The sequence below is a fragment of the Panicum virgatum genome, chromosome 1N (assembly GCF_016808335.1).
Source record: "Panicum virgatum strain AP13 chromosome 1N, P.virgatum_v5, whole genome shotgun sequence".
In the NCBI taxonomy this organism is placed as follows: Eukaryota; Viridiplantae; Streptophyta; class Magnoliopsida; order Poales; family Poaceae; genus Panicum; species Panicum virgatum.
Window position 1 is genome coordinate 53,678,723 of NC_053145.1, and position 18,624 is coordinate 53,697,346.

At 49.8% G+C, this 18,624-nt stretch overlaps 3 protein-coding genes across 6 annotated transcripts; 1 reads left to right on the forward strand and 2 right to left on the reverse strand.

Annotated features, from left to right (window-relative positions):
• Positions 1-63: 63 nt before the first annotated feature.
• On the forward strand, positions 64-11,140 carry LOC120656673 (ubiquitin carboxyl-terminal hydrolase 3-like). 4 transcript variants are annotated; one of them, XM_039934847.1, is made up of 9 exons: positions 64-260; positions 371-502; positions 591-647; positions 1,996-2,101; positions 2,690-2,748; positions 2,839-2,913; positions 3,448-3,496; positions 10,270-10,346; positions 10,748-11,140. In XM_039934847.1, the coding sequence occupies exons 1-9, from the start codon at positions 210-212 to the stop codon at positions 10,829-10,831; spliced, it is 690 nt and encodes a 229-aa protein (XP_039790781.1). In that variant the 5' UTR covers positions 64-209; the 3' UTR covers positions 10,832-11,140. The 4 variants fall into 4 exon arrangements, with proteins under 4 accessions (XP_039790781.1, XP_039790780.1, XP_039790779.1 ...); XM_039934845.1 differs by having other exon boundaries at positions 66-260; positions 606-647; XM_039934844.1 differs by having other exon boundaries at positions 68-260; positions 594-647.
• A 1,264-nt stretch (positions 11,141-12,404) lies between these two features.
• On the reverse strand, positions 12,405-14,676 carry LOC120656671 (protein ROLLING AND ERECT LEAF 2-like). Its single transcript, XM_039934842.1, has 3 exons — positions 13,821-14,676; positions 13,572-13,717; positions 12,405-13,428 (listed from the first exon to the last, which is right to left on the reverse strand). The coding sequence occupies exons 1-3, from the start codon at positions 14,383-14,385 to the stop codon at positions 12,553-12,555; spliced, it is 1,587 nt and encodes a 528-aa protein (XP_039790776.1). The 5' UTR covers positions 14,386-14,676; the 3' UTR covers positions 12,405-12,552.
• A 2,443-nt stretch (positions 14,677-17,119) lies between these two features.
• On the reverse strand, positions 17,120-18,372 carry LOC120653672 (skin secretory protein xP2-like). Its single transcript, XM_039931362.1, has 2 exons — positions 18,256-18,372; positions 17,120-17,647 (listed from the first exon to the last, which is right to left on the reverse strand). The coding sequence occupies exons 1-2, from the start codon at positions 18,370-18,372 to the stop codon at positions 17,120-17,122; spliced, it is 645 nt and encodes a 214-aa protein (XP_039787296.1).
• Between the last annotated feature and the right edge of the window lie 252 nt (positions 18,373-18,624).

The following is an 18,624-nucleotide window of genomic DNA, read 5'->3' on the forward strand; positions in this document are numbered from 1 at the left end:
CGGCTGCTGGCCTGCCTATGTTTGGTGTTCCGCACAGGGGGCGTGCAGCCACAGCGTACGCCGCCGCCCCACAACCAACACGGCAGCCCCCCACACGTCTTGATTCGATTCCCCGCTGCCTCGCGGCCTCGCCTCTCCAACCTTCCCGTTCTCTCGCCACCCGCTTTGCTCTTCCAGTTCCAGTCTTTCCCCTGCCGCGCGCCGTGAAGATGGGGAAGCGGTGGATCCCGCTGGAGGCCAACCCGGACGTCATGAACCAGGTGAGCGTCGCGCTTCCCGCCTCCGCAGCCGGTGCTAGCTAGGGTTTCGTTTCCTCCCGTTGTTTCGGGCCGCTCTCGCTGACTGATGCCACGGGGGGCGGCGCGTGCAGTTCATGTGGGGATTGGGGGTCCCCGAGGGGGACGCGCAGTTCTGCGACGTCTACGGCCTCGACGACGAGCTGCTCGCCATGGTGCCCCAGCCCGTGCTTGCCGTCCTCTTCCTCTACCCGCTCACCTCCCTGGTAAGGCCCCGCTAGGTGGTCCGCTCCGATTTTGCTTTTGGTTGTGTGATCCCAAGGGGCATTGATGGGTCCGTTGCCATTCGATGAGCTGGACGAGGAGAAGGAAGAATCAGGCGCTTCTGGTGCGTCGACCGCAGAGGGCAAGGTACGGTTACATCCTCCTGTTCTGTTTTTGCTGTCCCCTGCATTCAATGTGTTAGACACAATGCTACGTTGGCGTTGTTCTGTTGTATAGATGGGTGTGCTAAAGTAGGGAATATAAATTTTGGTCTGAAACTGTACACAAGTTTTCCTAAGTGGGAGGCTATTGTGCCAATCAATATAATATTTTGTCAGGAGTGCAATTTGAATTTTGCTGGTGAAAATTTCTTGTGGTTTCAGATAGTCCCTTGGTCCTTGAATTGATGTATGAGCTTTTGCCATAGACCATGATATCATGTTGTGATCACATCTGCACATCTTTTCAGTTTATAGGTGGTAGATGCCTGTAATTGGAAAACACAGTAACTGATAGGTTGTTTGGTTTGAGGAGTCAGCCCATATAGGATGCAGTGGTCCATCATGGAGTCATCCCATGAATTTTGATGGGATGGACCCATCCCGGATTATTAAGTTAACCATGTGCTTTTGAGGAATGAGGTAGTGATGGTCTAATGGATCAATGCATTCCATTTCTCAAAGAAAACAAAATTTGATGAGTGAGAAGGTGATGTGTCACCTCATTCCTCAAACCAAAGACGCTATACGTGTCGTGTTAAGATAAGGAGTTGTGCACGAATTTGTTTTGACTCAGTATTGCTCTATCCACACTATATTCTGATGTTACTGCAGCACAGTCCACTTCTTGAATCAAGTATAGTACTGTTTTTGGGTCGTTGATCAATAAGCCTTCAAGATCAAGAACGGAACTATCTAGGATATTACTAAATGATATATTCAAGTTGGCTCCAAAAAAATAAACCTCCTGTGGAGTGGATGCAGAATTGCAAAAAAAAAAAAGCTAATAAGATACATTTTCTGCGATTAATTTACTTGACCATGGTCATGGAACATTTCTCTTAAACCAGAAATGGCATGCACTGTGTTTTGTTCTGTGGCGCGTCACAGCTTTTATTGGGCAAATATAATGTCAGACAGTCTATGAATCATGTTTGTGTTATATATGATATACAGCCTTTGTTTCATATTTGTTCACTTCAGTTTTATAATAAACAAGCAATTTCATTCTTAAAATAAAATATTGATGTATTCTTGTCTGGCTCACTTCAGTTTTATAATAAACAAGCTTGTGATATTCTAGTCGTTGATACCTTTTCTTCTTTTTTTTCACTTATCTCATGCATAATTTCCTAATGGACATCAAATCTTGGTTTACTGACTTCCAATTTGGACAAATGTTGAGTTACTTGACACTGTTTTTACCTTGACAATATTGTTGAGGTGGATGTTGGCTTCTTTGTATTTTTTTTTAATCCCAGAACTTCATGATGCAGGATCTAAGCAAGAAGGTATACTTTACGAAGCAGACTGTTGGTAATGCATGTGGAACAGTTGGTGTTATTCATGCAATAGGGAACGCCACATCGCAAATCAAGCTAGGTAATTTTAGAAGTTTGGATTTATTAGCTACTTGTGTACTGTCTAGACTCCAGAGTCTACAGCCTGCTGTTTTGAGTCACAATATCTCTAGGACATAACATGAAAGCCTAAAAATTGCCTTTAATAATGGATAAAAAGTTTGCAGATAGAGATAACCTAATATCCAGGAAACGGCCATTTGAGTGATATTGTTCTGCTTCAGTTAGTTACCCTTACAGTAACCAGTAGACATTCGGTTCAGGACTATCCACCAGAAGTTACTGTTTTATGATGTGCTTGAGAGGTCAATTAGCATAAGTAGGAGAAAATTATCGTGATACTATTTTATGATATTATTTTGCCTGTTGTTTCCATGATAACTAGGACAAGGAAAGTTCATATCCTGATCAGACTTTCTAACACATAATATGGGGTAAGCGTTGTTCATGTTTTCTTAAAGCACGTTTTGACAACCTGAGACCTGTCTCAATTGTCAATTGTGCTCACCACTTTTTTCTGTATGTTAACACATGCTTTCGTAGAGTAGTTTGAGTTGGAATTCAGTTTGACTTGTAGCATGTCTTAATGGGTGCTTTGTCTTATCTGCAGTTGAGGGGTCCTATTTTGATAAGTTCTATAAGAAAACAGCTGACATGGATCCAGTCCAGGTTAATATTAGCATACAGAACTTAATTTCCTGTACACTTCATAATCAAGTCTTGTGTTGTTCTCATGTGTGAAATATTTCCTATCATCAGCGTGCAGCCTTTCTTGAGGAGGACGATGAGATGGAGGGTGCTCATTCTGTTGCTGCATCTGCTGGTGACACTGACGTAAGCACACCCAAGCAGTTTATTCTGATATGATTATTGCAATGCATTGTTAAACATTATTCTTTGGAGCTCACAACCGGGTTTACTTTTGCATTGATATCATGACTGATATTGTTAGCTCTGAAAAACAAGTGGCCACTTGTAAACTTTGGCTGTCTTGACAGCCCCCGATTGAAATCAAGTTCAGGTGGGCATCTTGCCCCCTGTTGGTTCGTTGAAAAAAAAAATATATTGTTAGCTCTGAATCAGACAGTATGCCATTCTATAAGAGCCACACTTTTTACCTTATGTGTGCTTCCATTTCCTATAAGAGCTGGTAACCTGGGATTTGTAAGTAGTCTTTAACAAAAGGGCACTGTAATAATATTCTTCTTGAACGAATGTTCAATAATACTAAAGCTTGTTGTACTGTTGGGATTTGGCCATTTGGGAAGATGGATAAATAAATGTTCACTTGATAATAGTGGTCCTTTATTACACCCTAAATTTTCTTCTACTCTTGTCATCTTACAATTTTCTTGCTTTCCTGTGCAGGCCAATGCTGATGTGAATGAACATTTTGTATGCTTCTCCTGTGTTGATGGTAGGTGGTGTCACTATGGTCCCTAGTTAAATGCTTCATCTTATTGCCAGCAGCACACATATGCCTCATCCATGCCTTCTAAATTCAACAAGATCAAATCTGTCTTTATCAAATTGCTACCCAGCTTAATTGGCACATGTCTAATAATTTGATTAGAAGCTATCTTCCCACCAGGGGTTGCTATCATGAAAGATCCCTTAGTATGACAAAAATCCAATCATATTCTTGCTCCAAATTTGGCACTTATAAAACTATGAGTTGCACCAGAATCAAATAATATGACTGCGGGTTTATTGTGAATAGAGAAAGTACCTGTCATGACTGGTGCTCCTTCGGGAAGCTCTGCAAGAGTAGTGAAGTTAACTCGTCCCTGCCGAACTTGCATCATTTGACTTTTGCCCTTGCCCTTGTTGTTGTTCTGGTTGGAGTTCTGCCCTGGATCAGATCTCTTGGATTGTGGGCAATTTCTGGCGAAATGATCAGTATTGCCGCAGTTAAAGCACCGATTGTTGCCATTCCCACGATTAAACTGTGGGGCATTTGGCCTTGGGCCAAACTGCTGTGGCTGCTGAATGACTGGAGGTCTGAATCCTCCCTGTTGCTGAGGCGGTCTAAAAACAAACCTGCCCGTTGGGGCATTTCTCTGTGGAGGTCTGGGTGGAGTGTTCTGCACCAGACGATACCTCGGTGGCTGAGCACTCGAGGGTCCTGTTGGTGTCTTTCGCTTCTTTTCGGCGCGATGTGCTGTAATACAGTCTTCTTGAGTAATTGCCATATTAACCAGATCATTATAAGTATTGGGCTGAACCAGGTTCAGACGTTCCTTGAGCTTGGTATTAAGGCCACGACGAAAACGGTCACGCTTCTTGGCATCAGTATCTGCATGATGGCCCGCATACTGGCACAGGTGATTGAAGACCTGTGCATACTGCAGAACAGTACGGGTTCCTTGATTCAAAGCCAAGAACTCATTCAACTTTCTTTCAATCAATCCCTCAGGAATATGATGTGTCCGAAAAGCATTCCGGAATTCCTCCCAAGAGATAATATGTCCCACAGGCTGCATAGCACAATAGTGATCCCGCCATATACGAGCGGTGCCACGAAACTGTTGGGCGGCAAACTGTGCCTTGTTTGCATCAGCACAAGGTATTGCTAGCAAGGCAAACTTGGATTCAATCGTACGGAGCCAAGCATCGGCGTCCAAAGGTTCATCCGTTCGGCTGAAAAGTGGAGGTTGGGTACCAAAGAATTCCTGGTAACCCGCGGGTTGTGCATCCCGTCCTCCATGCTGCTGGCGTGGCTGATTTTGCTGCCCTTGGACCAGCTGGCGAAGCAATTCAGTTTGCATGGCCATTAATTCGGCCAGATACGGCGGTGGTGGCGGTGGCTGCTGAGATCCACTACCAGTCTCACGGCCGAAGCCTTCAGGCGATCCACGAGTATGACCAACCATCTGTAATTATGGAAGACATCCATTAGATACATTTTTTCTGCTCCCAAAATCAATGGTACGTGCAATGATCATACATTGGATATCAAAACAAAATCAGCAGAATTTAACTAGATGTGGTGTAACACAATATGCATAACACATATATGTTCAACCCACATAACTCAAAATTGGTCAGCTGTTAGATGGCTTCATACTCTTTCATTTCGATATGCATCATACAGCTTAGAAATGCACCGATGAAGAGATAAGAATTTGGCAAGTAGAAGATCAAGATTTTCAAACGAATAACTATTATTCATATTACAACCGAGGTAGTCTTTATAGTACATACCTAGCATCAAGCTTCCTTACCACATATACTACAAGTGGTATTCCTTCCTAGGGCTATTTTACAACATTGTCTTCCCTATGTACATATGCTACAACAGGAAAAACACAAGCTATCTAGGACAAGCCTAAGGTGCCTAGAAGTCGTCGAGGTTGCCCACAGAGGAAACACTGCCGGAGGAAGAGTCGTCCGGTTGAGGGTTAGGCTTGGCAAGCGCGTGCTCTGAATCTAAATCAGAAACTCCCTCAACCTCCTCTGGGTCTTCTGCTGCTGCAGGCTCGGCTGGAACAACTGGGGGTATTGGCTGCTCATGAGCATACCAATATGGGACATAGCATCATCCAGATATGCTTGGAACTCATGCACCTGCCCCTGAAGAAAACCAATCATTGTATTACGCTGCACTATCTCAGCATCATGCTCCAGAACCTGAAGCTCAAACTGTGCAATGACGTGATCTCTCCCAGCAACAGCCTCCTGAAGCCCCTGAATCTGAGTACTCTCAAACGAAGACCTCGCTGGAAAGTCTGGGCCAAGTCTATCACCTGCTCCATGTGTCGTTGCTGAAGAATCTGATAGTGGGACTGAGCATTCATATACCTGGTCACAGCCTGAATAGTCTCCTCCACTACATCTCCAACTAAATGCCCGAAGTGGGTGGTCCTGAAAAGCCACTCTGCGTTGCCAGCATTGACTGCCGGAAACAGACCAATAGGATACGCAGCTACTTCCTCGGGATGGTGCTCACAAAAAGTAGTGATAGCTTTGAGAGCTGCTGTCTCAAAAGCATCCACAAGACGATACCCAATCACCTCAATCTCAGCTTTGAGAGTTTAGAAGAGCAGAGTTACCATGACCATTCCTCAGCACCCTACCTTGGAGTGGCCGCCTATTGAGATTGATGTGATTGGGTATCGTCTTGTGGACGCTTTTGAGACAGCAGCTCTCAAAGCTATCACTACTTTTTGTGAGGGATTGATTGAAAGGAAGTTGAATGAGTTCTTGGCTTTGAATCAAGAAACCCGTACTGTTCTGTAGTATGCACAGGTCTTCAATCACCTGTGCCAGTATGCGGGCCATCATGCAAATACTGATGCCAAGAAGCGTGACCATTTTTGTCGTGGCCTTAATACCAAGCTCAAGGAACGTCTGAACCTGGTTCAGCCCAATACTTATAATGAGCTGGTCAATATGGTCATTACTCAAGAATACTGTATTACAGTACATCGCGCCGAAAAGAAGCGAAAGGCACCAACAAGACCCTCGAGTGCTCAGCCACCGAGGTATCGTCTGGTGTAGAACACTCCACCCAGACATCCACAGAGAAATGCCCCAATGGGCAGGTTTGTTTTTAGACCGCCTCAGCAACAGGGAGGATTCAGACCTCCAGTCATTCAGCAGCCGCAGCGGTTTGGCCCAAGGCCAAATACCCCACAATTCAATCATGGGAATGGCAACAATCAGTGCTTTAACTGCGGCAGTACTGATCATTTCGCCAGAAATTGCCCACAACCCAAGAGGTCTGATCCAGGGCAGAACTCCAACCAGAACAAGGGCAAGGGCAAAAGGCAAATGGTGCAAGTTCGGCAGGGACGAGTTAACTTCACTACTCTTGCAGAGCTTCCCGAAGGAGCACCAGTCATGACGGGTACTTTCTCTATTCACAATAAACCCGCAGTCATATTATTTGATTCTGGTGCAACTCATAGTTTTATAAGTGCCAAATTTGGAGCAAGAATATGATTTGATTTTTTGTTATACTAAGGGATCTTTCATGATAGCAACTCCTGGTGTGAAGATAGCTTCCAATCAAATTTTTAGACATGTGACAATTAAGCTGGGTAGCAATTTGATAAAGACAGATTTGATCTTGTTGAATTTAGAAGGCATGGATGTTATTTTGGGCATGGATTGGATGACTAAACATAAAGTATTGTTAGATATCTCTTCCCGAGCTATCGAGATAGATTCACCGTATCAAGGAGCCGCCATACTCTTGTGCTTCAACTCTTGTGCCTATGCTATAAAAGAAGTTAAGATTGAAGATATTCCTGTTGTGTGTGAGTATGTGGATGTATTTCCAGATGATTTGCCTGGAATGCCCCCTGATAGAGATATCGAGTTCGTTATTGAGCTTCAATCCGGTACCGCCTCTATTTCTAAGAGGTCGTACCGAATGCCTCCAAATGAGTTGCCAGAATTGAAAATCCAACTTCAAGACCTTCTTGACAAAAGTTTTATTCATCTAAGTGCTTCACCATGGGGATGTCCAACCCTGTTTGTGAAGAAGAAGGACAACAATTTGAGGTTATGTGTTGATTATTGACCACTCAATGCGGTCACTATTAAAAACAAGTATCCTCTTCCCCGCATTGATATTCTGTTTGATCAGTTAGCTGGAGCTAAGGTTTTCTCTAAGATTGATCTTCGTTCTGGCTACCATCAAATAAAAATCAAGCCTTGTGATATTCCAAAAGCAGCTTTCTCGACCAAATATGGACTCTATGAGTATCTAGTTATGTCTTTTGGTCTTACCAATGCCCCGGCGTATTTTATGTACTTGATGAATTCAGTCTTCTTGCCGGAGCTGGATAAATTCGTCGTGATATTCATTGACGATATTTTGATCTACTCCAAGAATGAAAAAGTGCACGAGCAGCATTTACATATCGTTCTTCAGCGATTACGAGATCATCATCTTTATGCCAAATTCTCCAAGTGTGAATTTTGGCTGTATAGTGTGAAATTTTTAAGCCATACTATCTCCAGTGATGGTATATCAGTTGATCCAACTAAAGTACAAGTGATGGATTGGGAATCTCCTATTTCAGTTCATCAAATTCGCAGTTCTCTTGGTTTAGCTGGATACTATCGTCGATTCATTCCTGATTTCTCCAGAATCGCCAAGCTTATGACGGAGTTATTAAAGAAGGGAGTGAAATTTGTTTGGAATGATAAATGTGAAGTGGCCTTTCAAACTCTCAAAACACGATTGACTACTGCTCCACTGCTGGCTACACCGGACAGTACCAAACCTTTTGATGTCTATTGTGATGCTTCTGGTACGGGACTTGGTTGTGTACTTATGCAAGACAATCGAGTTATTGATTATGCATCAAGAGCTCTCCGGAATCAAGAGAAGAACTATCCAACACATGATCTGGAATTAGCAACTGTTATACACGCTCTCAAGCTCTGGAGACATCATCTTATGGGAACTCACTATAATATTTACACTGACCATAAGAGTCTCAAGTATATCTTCACCCAAGCCGATCTCAACATGAGGCAGAGACGCTGGCTAGAGTTAATAAAGGATTATGATCTAGAAGTGTATTATCATCCAGGAAAGGCTAATGTGGTTGCGGATGCACTCAGCCGCAAGTCACAATGCCATTGTCTATTTGTAGAGTCATTCAACGAAACTCTATGCCAAGAAATGATGAAACTAAATCTAGAAATGGTACCTCAAGGGAGTCTGAACCATATAGCTATTGAGCCTACACTTCATGATAGCATCATCATGGCACAATTACATGATGAAGGTATCAAAATTATCAAGGAAAAATTATCCCAAGGAGGAGCAAAATACAAGTGTTTCCGTGTGGATCATAGAGGAGTTTTATGGTTTGAATCTCGACTTGTTGTACCCAAGAATCATTAGCTTAGAAAGCAAATCCTTGACGAAGCACATCTATCGAAGTTTTCGATTCATCCGGGTAGTACAAAGATGTACCAAGATGTTAAACAAAATTTCTGGTGGACTCGAATGAAAAGAGAGATCGCCAGATATGTTTCTGAGTGTGATATCTGTCAAAGAGTTAAAGCTAGTCACTTGAAAGTAGCTGGTACTCTTCAACCTTTACCCATTCCATTCTGTAAATGGGAGGACATCAGTATGGATTTTGTTGTTGGCTTACCCAACACTTCTCAGAAGCATGATTCTATTTGGGTAATCGTTGATAGACTCATTAAGACAGCTCATTTTATTCCAGTGAATACAACTTATTCTGCCAAGAGGTATGCAGAGATCTATCTTGACCAAATTGTCCGTTTGCATGGAGTTCCAAAGACGATCATTTCTGATCGTGGGGCTCAGTTTATTGCACGTTTCTGGGAACAATTGCAAGAATCCATTGGAACTAAATTGATTCGTAGTTCAGCCTATCATCCACAAACAGACATGTTGAGAGCATGTGCTATTCAATATGGCAAGAACTGGGATAAATGCCTAGCACTGGCAGAGTTCTCATATAATAACAGTTATCAATCCAGCTTACAAATGGCACCATTTGAAGCGTTATACGGTCGAAGGTGTCAAACTCCTTTGAGTTGGTCACAAGCTGGAGAGCGTAAAGTATTTGGGCCAGATCTAGTTACTGAGGCAGAAGAGAGTCAAAATTATCCAGACTAATCTTAAGGTAGGCCAATCAAGACAGAAAAGTTATGCAGACAAAAGAAGAGATCCTTTATAGTTTAAGGTAGGGGATTTCGTATATTTGCGAGTATCTCCTACTAGAGGTGTTCAACGCTTCGGCATCAAAGGGAAATTAGCACCCCGATACATCGGACCATTTGAAATCATCGAAACTTGTGGACCCGTTGCTTACCGACTTCGTCTTCCTTCTCAGTTGGCCGCCATTCATGATGTCTTTCATGTATCACAACTCAGGAAGTGCATCAAGGTACCCACTGAGATACTTAAACCACAAGATATCGAGATTGAATCCGATCTATCTTATGCGGAGTATCCAATCAAAGTTCTTGACACCAAGGAAAGAAGTACTAGAAGGGAGAAAGTTAAAATGTACAAAATCCAATGGAATCATCATACTGAGGAAGAAACTACTTGGGAGACTGAAATTTTTCTCTAAAGAAACTTTCCCGACTTTCTTAGAACAAATTCAGTTATCAAACCTTACCATTCCTTTTAGGGGGGAAGGCGGTAAGCTGCTTATATAATTTTTTTTTTGCTCTGGCCTGCATCAGGTGAGCTTTATGAGCTTGATGGACGAAAATCGCAACCCATATCCCATGGCCCTTCATCACCAGAAACCTTGTTGCAGGTGAAATATTTCTTTGATTTTTGTTTGCTCTGTATTTTCTGTCTTTCTTTTTTCTTTTTTAAAATATGCTGATTTCAGCCACTTATCATGTCGGTTGTTTCTTTACCAAAAAGTTTGGTGCAATTATTCCTTTTCCGAATAAAAAGTCCATAAATCTGGAAAGTTTGGTGCTGTTGCCCCTTTTGTGAATAAAAAGTACAAGTCTGGAGATGTGCTTGAGGGTGCATGATAAAGTGTATTTGCATTGAACTTTAAGTATCTTTCTCAGCTAGCCTGATGCAACATATGTACTGGTTGTGGTTTATTTATACGTTGATATATGTTTAGTCTTTTTTCAGTTCTTTTATTGTTCCACTGTACTAGAGGCGTGATCTGATTTTCTGCTTCAAACCTGTTCACAGGATGCTGCAAAGGTCATCAAAGCCAGAATTGCAGAGGACCCGGATTCAGTGAACTTCAATGTCATGGCTCTTTCAAAGCCGTGAAGTAAACTGTGATGGATAAGGTCTCTGGCATGGCAGAAGATGACACCCCTTCTCCTTTCAGTTGTGCTGGGCACTTGCCGCGAATAGAAGGTTTGCATAGGGGAAAAACAATGGAAAACACAGTTACCAAAAGCAAGAAGCTGTGCTTGTTGCACAGATTTTCGATCATATGACATGAGATGTTTCGTTGATATGCTGTCGTGCCTTGTTCATGGAGATAGAAATTGTTGTTCACGATTTCACTTCTTTCCTGCCTGTGTCGAATGGAGACTTGGTTTATTTTTTACCCCTGGCAGGCATTTTCTCGTTCCGGTCGCTCTGGCGCTTTGCAAATTGATTCAGTGAAACTAGCATTTCTATCCCGCAGATTGTAGTAACGGTGCATATTCAATTTTCTGCAGTTGCGTGGCTGTGATTAATTGGTATAGATCAACCCTGGCTAACCAATAAAAACATCATACGTGGATTGTATGCAGGTACAAAAATTAAGGGCACACAGGCAAAATGGTAATGTCTTAAGCAACTCCAGCAGTAATTCTATTTGGATCCCTATTTTTAAAATAGAGACTAAGAGTAAAAAAATCACTCCACCAGAATCGGAGTAGGGAGGCACCCAGATCTCTCCCCACGACCCCATCTCCCGCGGGTCGCTAGGGAGGCCCCTACTCGGCTCCTGCGCGCCGCTGCCACTGCTCCTGCACGTCGCCGCCGTGGGCCGGACGTACAGCGCCATTCCAGCTGCTCCGCACCGCCGCCGTCGACTGGGCTCGCAGCGCCGTCCCGCTCCTCCGCGTCGCCGCCGCAGACCAGGCTCGCGGTGCCGCCCCTGCTCCTTGCGCCATGGTGGGGAGCTCGGGCCTGGAGCGAGGACGAATCCGGCGAGGAGCTCCGCGGCGACGAGGACTGCGCAGAGGAAGACGACGAGGACCCGCGCATCTGTTTGGCGCTGCAGGGGCTGCTGCCCGGCAAGCCGAAGCTGCAGGCCGTCACCAGCAGTGCGGGATTCTTCGTTTGATCCGGCAAGGTGAATTTTTTTTTCTCATTTTCTCAATCGCTAGAGCAGGGAGCTGTCGGTGGTCTCGTGTTTGGAGCTTCTGCTAGGTGCTCACGCTTGGAAATTCTGCTATGGAGGGCCGCCGGGATAGCTTCAGCCAAGGAGCATGGCCATGGAGCTCTGGATGGGGACAAAATGGCCTCCACCCGCGAGTCGCACTCTGCAGGTGGCCTCTGCCTGCGAGCGGCCCTGCTGCGGCGGCGCGGTGTGCTCAGCTCTTGGACGCCTGTGCCTGCGAGTGGAGATGGAGCGCTGCGACCGGATCTGGAGCTGGGCGGCGAGAGCAGCGGCAGCGAGAGCAGAGCAGCAGTGCGGCGCGCGCGGCGAGCAGAGGAAGAGAGAAGTCGTGAGATAGAAGCAGGTGGGGGGTGCGGGCAATAAAATGATACGACAATGATATATGTGGGGCCTATATAATCATCGAGAAGTAGGGGTTGGGGAGTGAGGGCTACTGCTGGAGTGTAAAATTAAAAGTCTTTAAAAAGTAAAAGGAGTCCCTACTTAACAAATTAAGGGTCATGAGTAGAAACTATTATTGGAGTTGCTCTTACGGAATAAGTGTCTTTCGTCTTTCTAAATCCTATTTGGTTCTCTCTATAGTTTGTCATGTTTGTATACATGCAAGAAACAGAAAATGGAAAACGCAAAAAAGAATAAACGTATGTAGCTACTGCTGTGTGTGGGTGTTTTGCCGCGGAGCCCCGCACACGGCCTCCAGCGAATTGGCAAGCGACGCCGAGAACGCGGCCATGGCCTGGAACACGGCGGGCAGCTTCTGCACGGTGGTGACCGTGGCCGTCCTCGTCGCGTCGATGGCCTTGGCGTGCCTCCGCATCTCGTCCTCCACCATCTTCCGGCACGCCGCGATCTCGTCCCTCCGCTGCGCCACCTCGTTGCGCGCCTCCCGCGCCTGCAGGTGGTCCTCCCTCCCCATCGGCCTCCCCCAGTGCCACAGCGACATGCCCCCGGGCAGGTACGAGTCGTAGTAGCTCTTCTCCACCTGCCGCAGCATCCGGGACTTGCGGTCCAGCTCCCGCATGCGCTGCCGCACGCGCCGCGCCACCCGGAGCTCGTCGCTCTGGAGCGCGTGCACGGCGCGCGCGGCGGCCGCGAAGCCCTTGATCGACTTGAGCACGTCCACGCAGTGCACGCGGTCGAGCACCTTCCCCCACCGGTCGGGGGAGGCCTCCGCGCCGCTGACCGGCGCCAGCGTCAGCTTCAGCCAGCCGCCGACAGCGTGCACGTAGTCGCGCTGGTGCTTCGCCACGGCCGCCATGGCGGCGCACCAGGCGTTCATGGCGGCCTCGAGCGCCCGCGTCGCCTTGTGGTGGATCTCCGTCGTGGGCTCCATGGACGTGCGGCTGCTCAGCCCGCGCAGCTGCTGCGCGATCAGGCCCTGCGCCTCGTGGTGCTGCCGCATCGCCCTCCACATGTCGAGCGTGGCGTGGCAGAGCCCCAGGAGCTGGCGCGCGAGGTGGGTGTCGCGGAGCTCGGCGATGGCGGACGCGCTCGTGTCGTGCCTGATCTTCAGCCGCTCCCTTGCCTGCATTGCAAGATCGCATCGTTCCAGCGGTAATAAGAGACAATCTGCCATCGTGACATCTAGCAGCAGCAATGCAGGATGCGATCTGTTCGATATGTTGCTGTCATTTTTTATTGGCGAGGGTCAGTAATTTTTTTGTTTACCTTGACATCTTTGTAGGGCTTCTTCTCCCATGCCAGGAGCTGCTGCAAGGTGGCGCTGTGCCTCTGGCGGCCGCTCATGCTGTCGATGCGGTCGACCGCTGGCGCCGACAGGCAGCAGAGCGCGCCCAGGAAGCTGTGCGAGCCACCTGCGGGAGAATTCAGGTAGCCAGCAGTCAGTCGGTGACACACTGACACTCCCCACACACGTCTTCTCATTGGGAAGTCAGTGGCTGTGGCGCGGCGGCTTACCCTTGTACTCGGTGGTGGTGGCCTCGAGCAGGGTCGACACCGCGTCGCCGGCGACGCTGGCCTTGACGAAGTACTCTTCGAGGCCCGCCGCGACCTCCGCGAGGCTGCGGTGCCTGACCACCATCCTGAGCTCCTCCTCGGCCCCGACTTCGCCGACGCCTTCGGTCCGCGTGGCCGCCGCCGCCGCCGCCACCGCGCCGACGTCAACGAAAACGCCGCCGCCCTCTTGCTGCTGCTGCTGCTGGTGGTGGTGCTGCACCTCGCGCTGTCGCTGGTCGATGGCGCGGAGCAGCGGCGGCGGCGAGGAGGGGGCGACGACTGCGCGGTGCACGAGCACGGCGGGCGGGGTGTGGTCGGACACCGGGAGCGGCTCGCCGACCGCGAACCGCGTGAGCGTGGACGCCACGACGCCGAGCGACCTGAGGTACGCGGCGTGCGAGGCCGCGAGGAGGCGCCGCTGCCGCACGGCCTCCCGCATGAGGCGCCGCCGCTCCCGGCACCGCTTCGTGTGCTCGCGCGCCGCCGCCCGGGCCGCGTCCCCCTCCCTCGACGACGCGGCTCCCATTACTCTCGCTCCGAGGCAGGCCGCGCGCGGCAAACCGTGGGCGCGTGGAGCTGGGTTACCGGCGGCCGGAGCTCGATCGCTCGGAGGTGACCGCGCGCGATTACGTGAGGCGAACGGTGAAGAAGCCAAGCAACCTCGGGCAGGTTTAGGAGGGTTTAGCGGGTAGCGTGGGAGGGAGTGTACTTATCGGCGTCGACCATCGAGGCGGATGGCTCGTCGGTTACGAACGCGCGGCCAGCAGAAAGGTGGAGGTGGGGATCGAACGGGAGAAAGGCGACGACGGGGATCAGGAATGACAGGAAGGTGGTGGGGAAAAGGAGGGAGCATCGGTCGCGCCTTTTTCAGGTTCAGATGGAGCTTACGCGTATCGAGTGCGTGGCTGGGTTGGTGCGCCGGACAGGATCCACGTACGTACCTCTGCTGCTTTAGATTGATTCAGTGTAGCCGAGTGTGAAGTGTGCCCCGTGTTACCGCTATAGGAGTACGTGTCGGCACACGCAGGTGCTCTAGCTAGCTACTCGGTCCTCTCTATCCACTACCTATGAATGAAAGGAATCGAAAGCTGTATGGAACATTTGAAACATGTAACCGCATTCCTGAGGAGCTACTCCTATTGGCTGGCTACGAGTGCATAAACTAAGGGACTGGCCCATCTAGATTGTGAAATCCAACTTCCAATCCCAAGCACCGTCGATTTCGGTCTACAGTCCACAATCTGGGGTGGACTCGATTCGAGCCGGCCCTAAATGGACGGCGAGGATCGAAGCGCGCCGGTGCCATCGTATTTGAAATGATTGTATGCTGAATACACACACAAGCACGAAGCCCGGAAGCCGGGCATCGCATCATCATCCATTCATCCTAGTCCTTTCGCGACGACCGACGACCGGAGCATGTGTGCTTTTCTTAATCCCCATTCCCCTCGCACTCGCGTTAAAAAATTCGGATCGTGGGCTGTCGGCCGGCTCGAAAAGAAGGATCTTTCTGAACAGCAGGAATGGAATGGAAATGTTCACGGCTAAGAAAACGAGGCCGCCGGCCGAACCGAACCCAGGCAGCCCGCGGATACACACACACGCCTAGCTTATCGCTAGCAGGGCGCCTCTAGAGCCATCGTCCGTTCGTCACCCCCACTGTTCCCCCCGCTTTGCGCCTCATCTTTCGCGCTCGGTGCGCCTGCTTTCGCGACCTCTTTTTTTTTCTCTCTCAAAGGCGACCGACCGAGCGGGCGAGCGGCCCCCGGTTGAAGAATGGATGAATGATTGCTGACTGATTGGCCGTGTACGAGCCGGAAAGCGCGCCTTTGCCTTGCAGTTCAAGGCGGATGGCGATGACGGTGGATGAGGATGAGGGCATGAGGCGGATGCGGATCAGCGGATCTCCATCGTAGTATTCTATAGGCACCACTGAAATACTGATCGGCTTCTCCAGTTGGTACTTTTTTTTTTTTTTGAGCCGGCTTCTCCAGTTGGTACTGTTTCGCCTGATTTGGCTGTTCCTCTGCTCCGATCTCGTTGGGCTTTGCATCGGCCATTGAGGCCCATGGATACGCCCAGCAACAGCAAGCAAGCAGCACCCGACAATTTTCACCTCGCTCGCATTCCTCGCACGTGTCGCCGGCCACCGCGGACGTGTCGCGGCGGCGGAAGGGCGCGATACCCCTGCCCCGTGTTCCAGGGATCACAGCAACTTTCGACGTGGTTCTCCCCCTTTCTGACGGGACGCTCGCGGAGCCGTGGTCGCCGGAGCTACTGCCTAGTAGGCGTTAGCCGTTAGTGCTAGCCTAGCCGAGCATGCACCGCCGGTGTCAAGTGTCCTCGTCAGTTTCCAACAAAGCTGATCCGGCGACCCATGCGAGCTTTGCAAGGCGACTCTGAATTGCTGACGCAGACGCTGCTCTGCTTTGAAGAGGTATCCTCCAGATGGTTCGTAGGAGCGAAGGGAGTCGCCCTGGTCCGAACACGTTCAGGCCGACCTTGTCATTTTCATGGCCACTTGTCCACTTGTTTTCTTTTTTTCTAGATGGAGCAATGGAAGCACGGCTCGCTCTGCTGTGTTTTGCCGCAGGCTGGCCAGGTCGATCGATGCCGGCCGGTTTCTGTTCTAGACGACGGTATCGTTGCTCTTCAACCAAGCCCTCTTCTCCGCTCGTGCGCATCGTGTGGACTCGCCGAGACGGGTCGGAATGCCATGCCCACAGCCCACACCTGCCGCCATCGTGCTGAGCCAGCAGCGAGACCGGGGCGGTTTACCTTTTTTTTTGGAGTAATGATGCGGTTTACCTGTTGGAGGGTTGAAAATGTGCCGTCCGTCTCCTTGCTTCGGAAGAGGGGCGACGGCATATGTTTCGACTATTCCATTTCAGTTTTAAATTATTATTATTATTATTATTATTATTATTATTATTATTATTATTATTATTATTATCAGTGTTGTTGTTATTGTTGTTGTTCGTTTTTCAAGCTCTTTGACGGTCCATCGTAGGTACACTGCGAAATTTTCAATCAATGGTACATCTTTCTTGCAAATATGTAGGGTTTTTTGTCTACATCACACCACCAAAATGTGATTTTGTGGACAGCACATCTTACTCTTCAATTTAGTCTGGAGCACACCATGAAAACACAAATTTGTATGCAGCACATCCTTTCTATTAAAAAAATATATTTTTTAACAAGATAGGTGAGAGGGAACGGTAAAAAGACTAAAATGCCCTTGCTGCGGGTCCCACGTGTCATCTCCCTCTCCATCTTCCCTCCCTCCCCTTCTGCGCGGCCGCCGCCAGCCCGTACCCTGCCCTGCCCCCACGTTGTGCCATGGCCACACGCTGCTCGCCGTCGTCGTCTGGCTCGTGCTCGCCACCACCGCCGCCGCTGCGCATATGGAGGCCACCGTCTTGCTGGGCTTCCTGGGCTCCGCGCGACGAGCGGGTGCAGGCGGATGGAGCTGGGTGGGCACGGACGGCAGTGCGGTCGCCGGCTCCGCGCGACGGGCGGCCCGTCGCGTGCTCCACGCGGACGCGCGCGCGACGGCCGGCGCGGTCGTTGTGGGCACCGGGCGGAGGCGTGGCGCGGTGGCCGGCACTGGGGGAGGGAGGAGGCCCCTTGCCGCTCCAGAAAAGCCTCGGGGAGGGGGAGACGGCGGAGGGAGCAGGGGACTGGCGGCGCGAGGGAGAGAGGGAGGAGGGCTCGCCGGCGCCTGGATCTGGTGAGGGAGTGTAACACCCCGGTGTTAGTTTTGACGTTAATATCGTACTTAATCGCTAATTAGGGTTAATCACGGTCATTAGCATTAATCGAGTTCGCGCGGTAAACATAGGTTTAGCCGAGTTCGAGCGCGTTTTTCTCCATGATCCAAGCTTCGAATCAACTTGCGCCCAAAACAAAAGTTGTAGACCTTCTATTTCTCTACAACTTCTATATTGGCCAAATTTCATGTTCCAATGTAAAATTTGGAGCTTTGGATGGTCAAAGTCGGCTAAAAATCACTCAATCTTGGTCAACTGACTCCTCTGTTTTGCTCAGTTCACCGCCGGCCTCGACGTTGGCGTTGCCACGCGTCACGCCGACGACCACGACCGCCGCTTAAATGCTCTTCGTTGCCGTTCAGCTCGCCAAGTTCGATTCCTCACGTTCCAAGCCGCTCCACCTCGCCCTCCATCTCCTCCGCCCGTTCCCGAGCTCATTCGAGCCAACCCTAGGCCGAACCAGCGCCTGCGCCACCGGCCGCCATTGCTGCTCCGCGCCGAAGCTCTGCCTCGCCGTCGAGCTCCCCTCCCCGACCTTCCTCCGTCCGATTAAAGGTCACGGCGAGCTTCCTCGCGCTCTACTCTATCTCCCCGACCCCTTCCCCTTTGAGTTTGTGCGCTACCATCGTCGGGAACACGCCCCGCCGCCGTGCGCCCTGGGACCGCTTGGCCTCCCTGAGTGCTGCGCCGCCCATCCCCACGGCCGCCTTGCCCCGCCACTGCCGGAACAGCGCCGCCATCGCGCGCCGCTGGGAGCTGCCGCCGTCCTGCCGCCGCACCAGCCGCCGCCCCGTGTGCCCAGGGCCGCCCCCACGCGCACCCCTGCGCGGGCCACGGGCGTGCTGGCCCCTGCGCGTGGGCCCGCTCGCGCTACCCCGCCGGCCGGCCGGCCCATGGCCGCCGTGCTCACGCGGGCGTGCCGCCGTGCGTGGCCGGGGCAGAGCAGGGGAGCCGCCCCCCTCTCTCTCTCCCTGTGAAGTGGGGCCCGCGCT

What these genes read in the sequence shown, in the direction of transcription:
- LOC120656671 (XM_039934842.1), bottom strand. Translation starts at nt 14,385, where the DNA reads ATGGGAGCCGCGTCGTCGAGGGAGGGGGACGCGGCCCGGGCGGCGGCG. An exon ending in CACCACCACCGAGTACAAGG is followed by an intron (nt 13,718 to 13,820) that starts GTAAGCCGCCGC and finishes ATTCTCCCGCAG; the next exon opens with GTGGCTCGCACAGCTTCCTG. An exon ending in AGCCCTACAAAGATGTCAAG is followed by an intron (nt 13,429 to 13,571) that starts GTAAACAAAAAA and finishes CTTGCAATGCAG; the next exon opens with GCAAGGGAGCGGCTGAAGAT.
- LOC120656673 (XM_039934847.1), top strand. Translation starts at nt 210, where the DNA reads ATGGGGAAGCGGTGGATCCCGCTGGAGGCCAACCCGGACGTCATGAAC. An exon ending in TCTACCCGCTCACCTCCCTG is followed by an intron (nt 503 to 590) that starts GTAAGGCCCCGC and finishes CCATTCGATGAG; the next exon opens with CTGGACGAGGAGAAGGAAGA. An exon ending in CATCTGCTGGTGACACTGAC is followed by an intron (nt 2,914 to 3,447) that starts GTAAGCACACCC and finishes TTTCCTGTGCAG; the next exon opens with GCCAATGCTGATGTGAATGA.
- LOC120653672 (XM_039931362.1), bottom strand. Translation starts at nt 18,372, where the DNA reads ATGGCGGCGCTGTTCCGGCAGTGGCGGGGCAAGGCGGCCGTGGGGATG. An exon ending in GGGGCGTGTTCCCGACGATG is followed by an intron (nt 17,648 to 18,255) that starts GTAGCGCACAAA and finishes AACCCTAATTAG; the next exon opens with CGATTAAGTACGATATTAAC.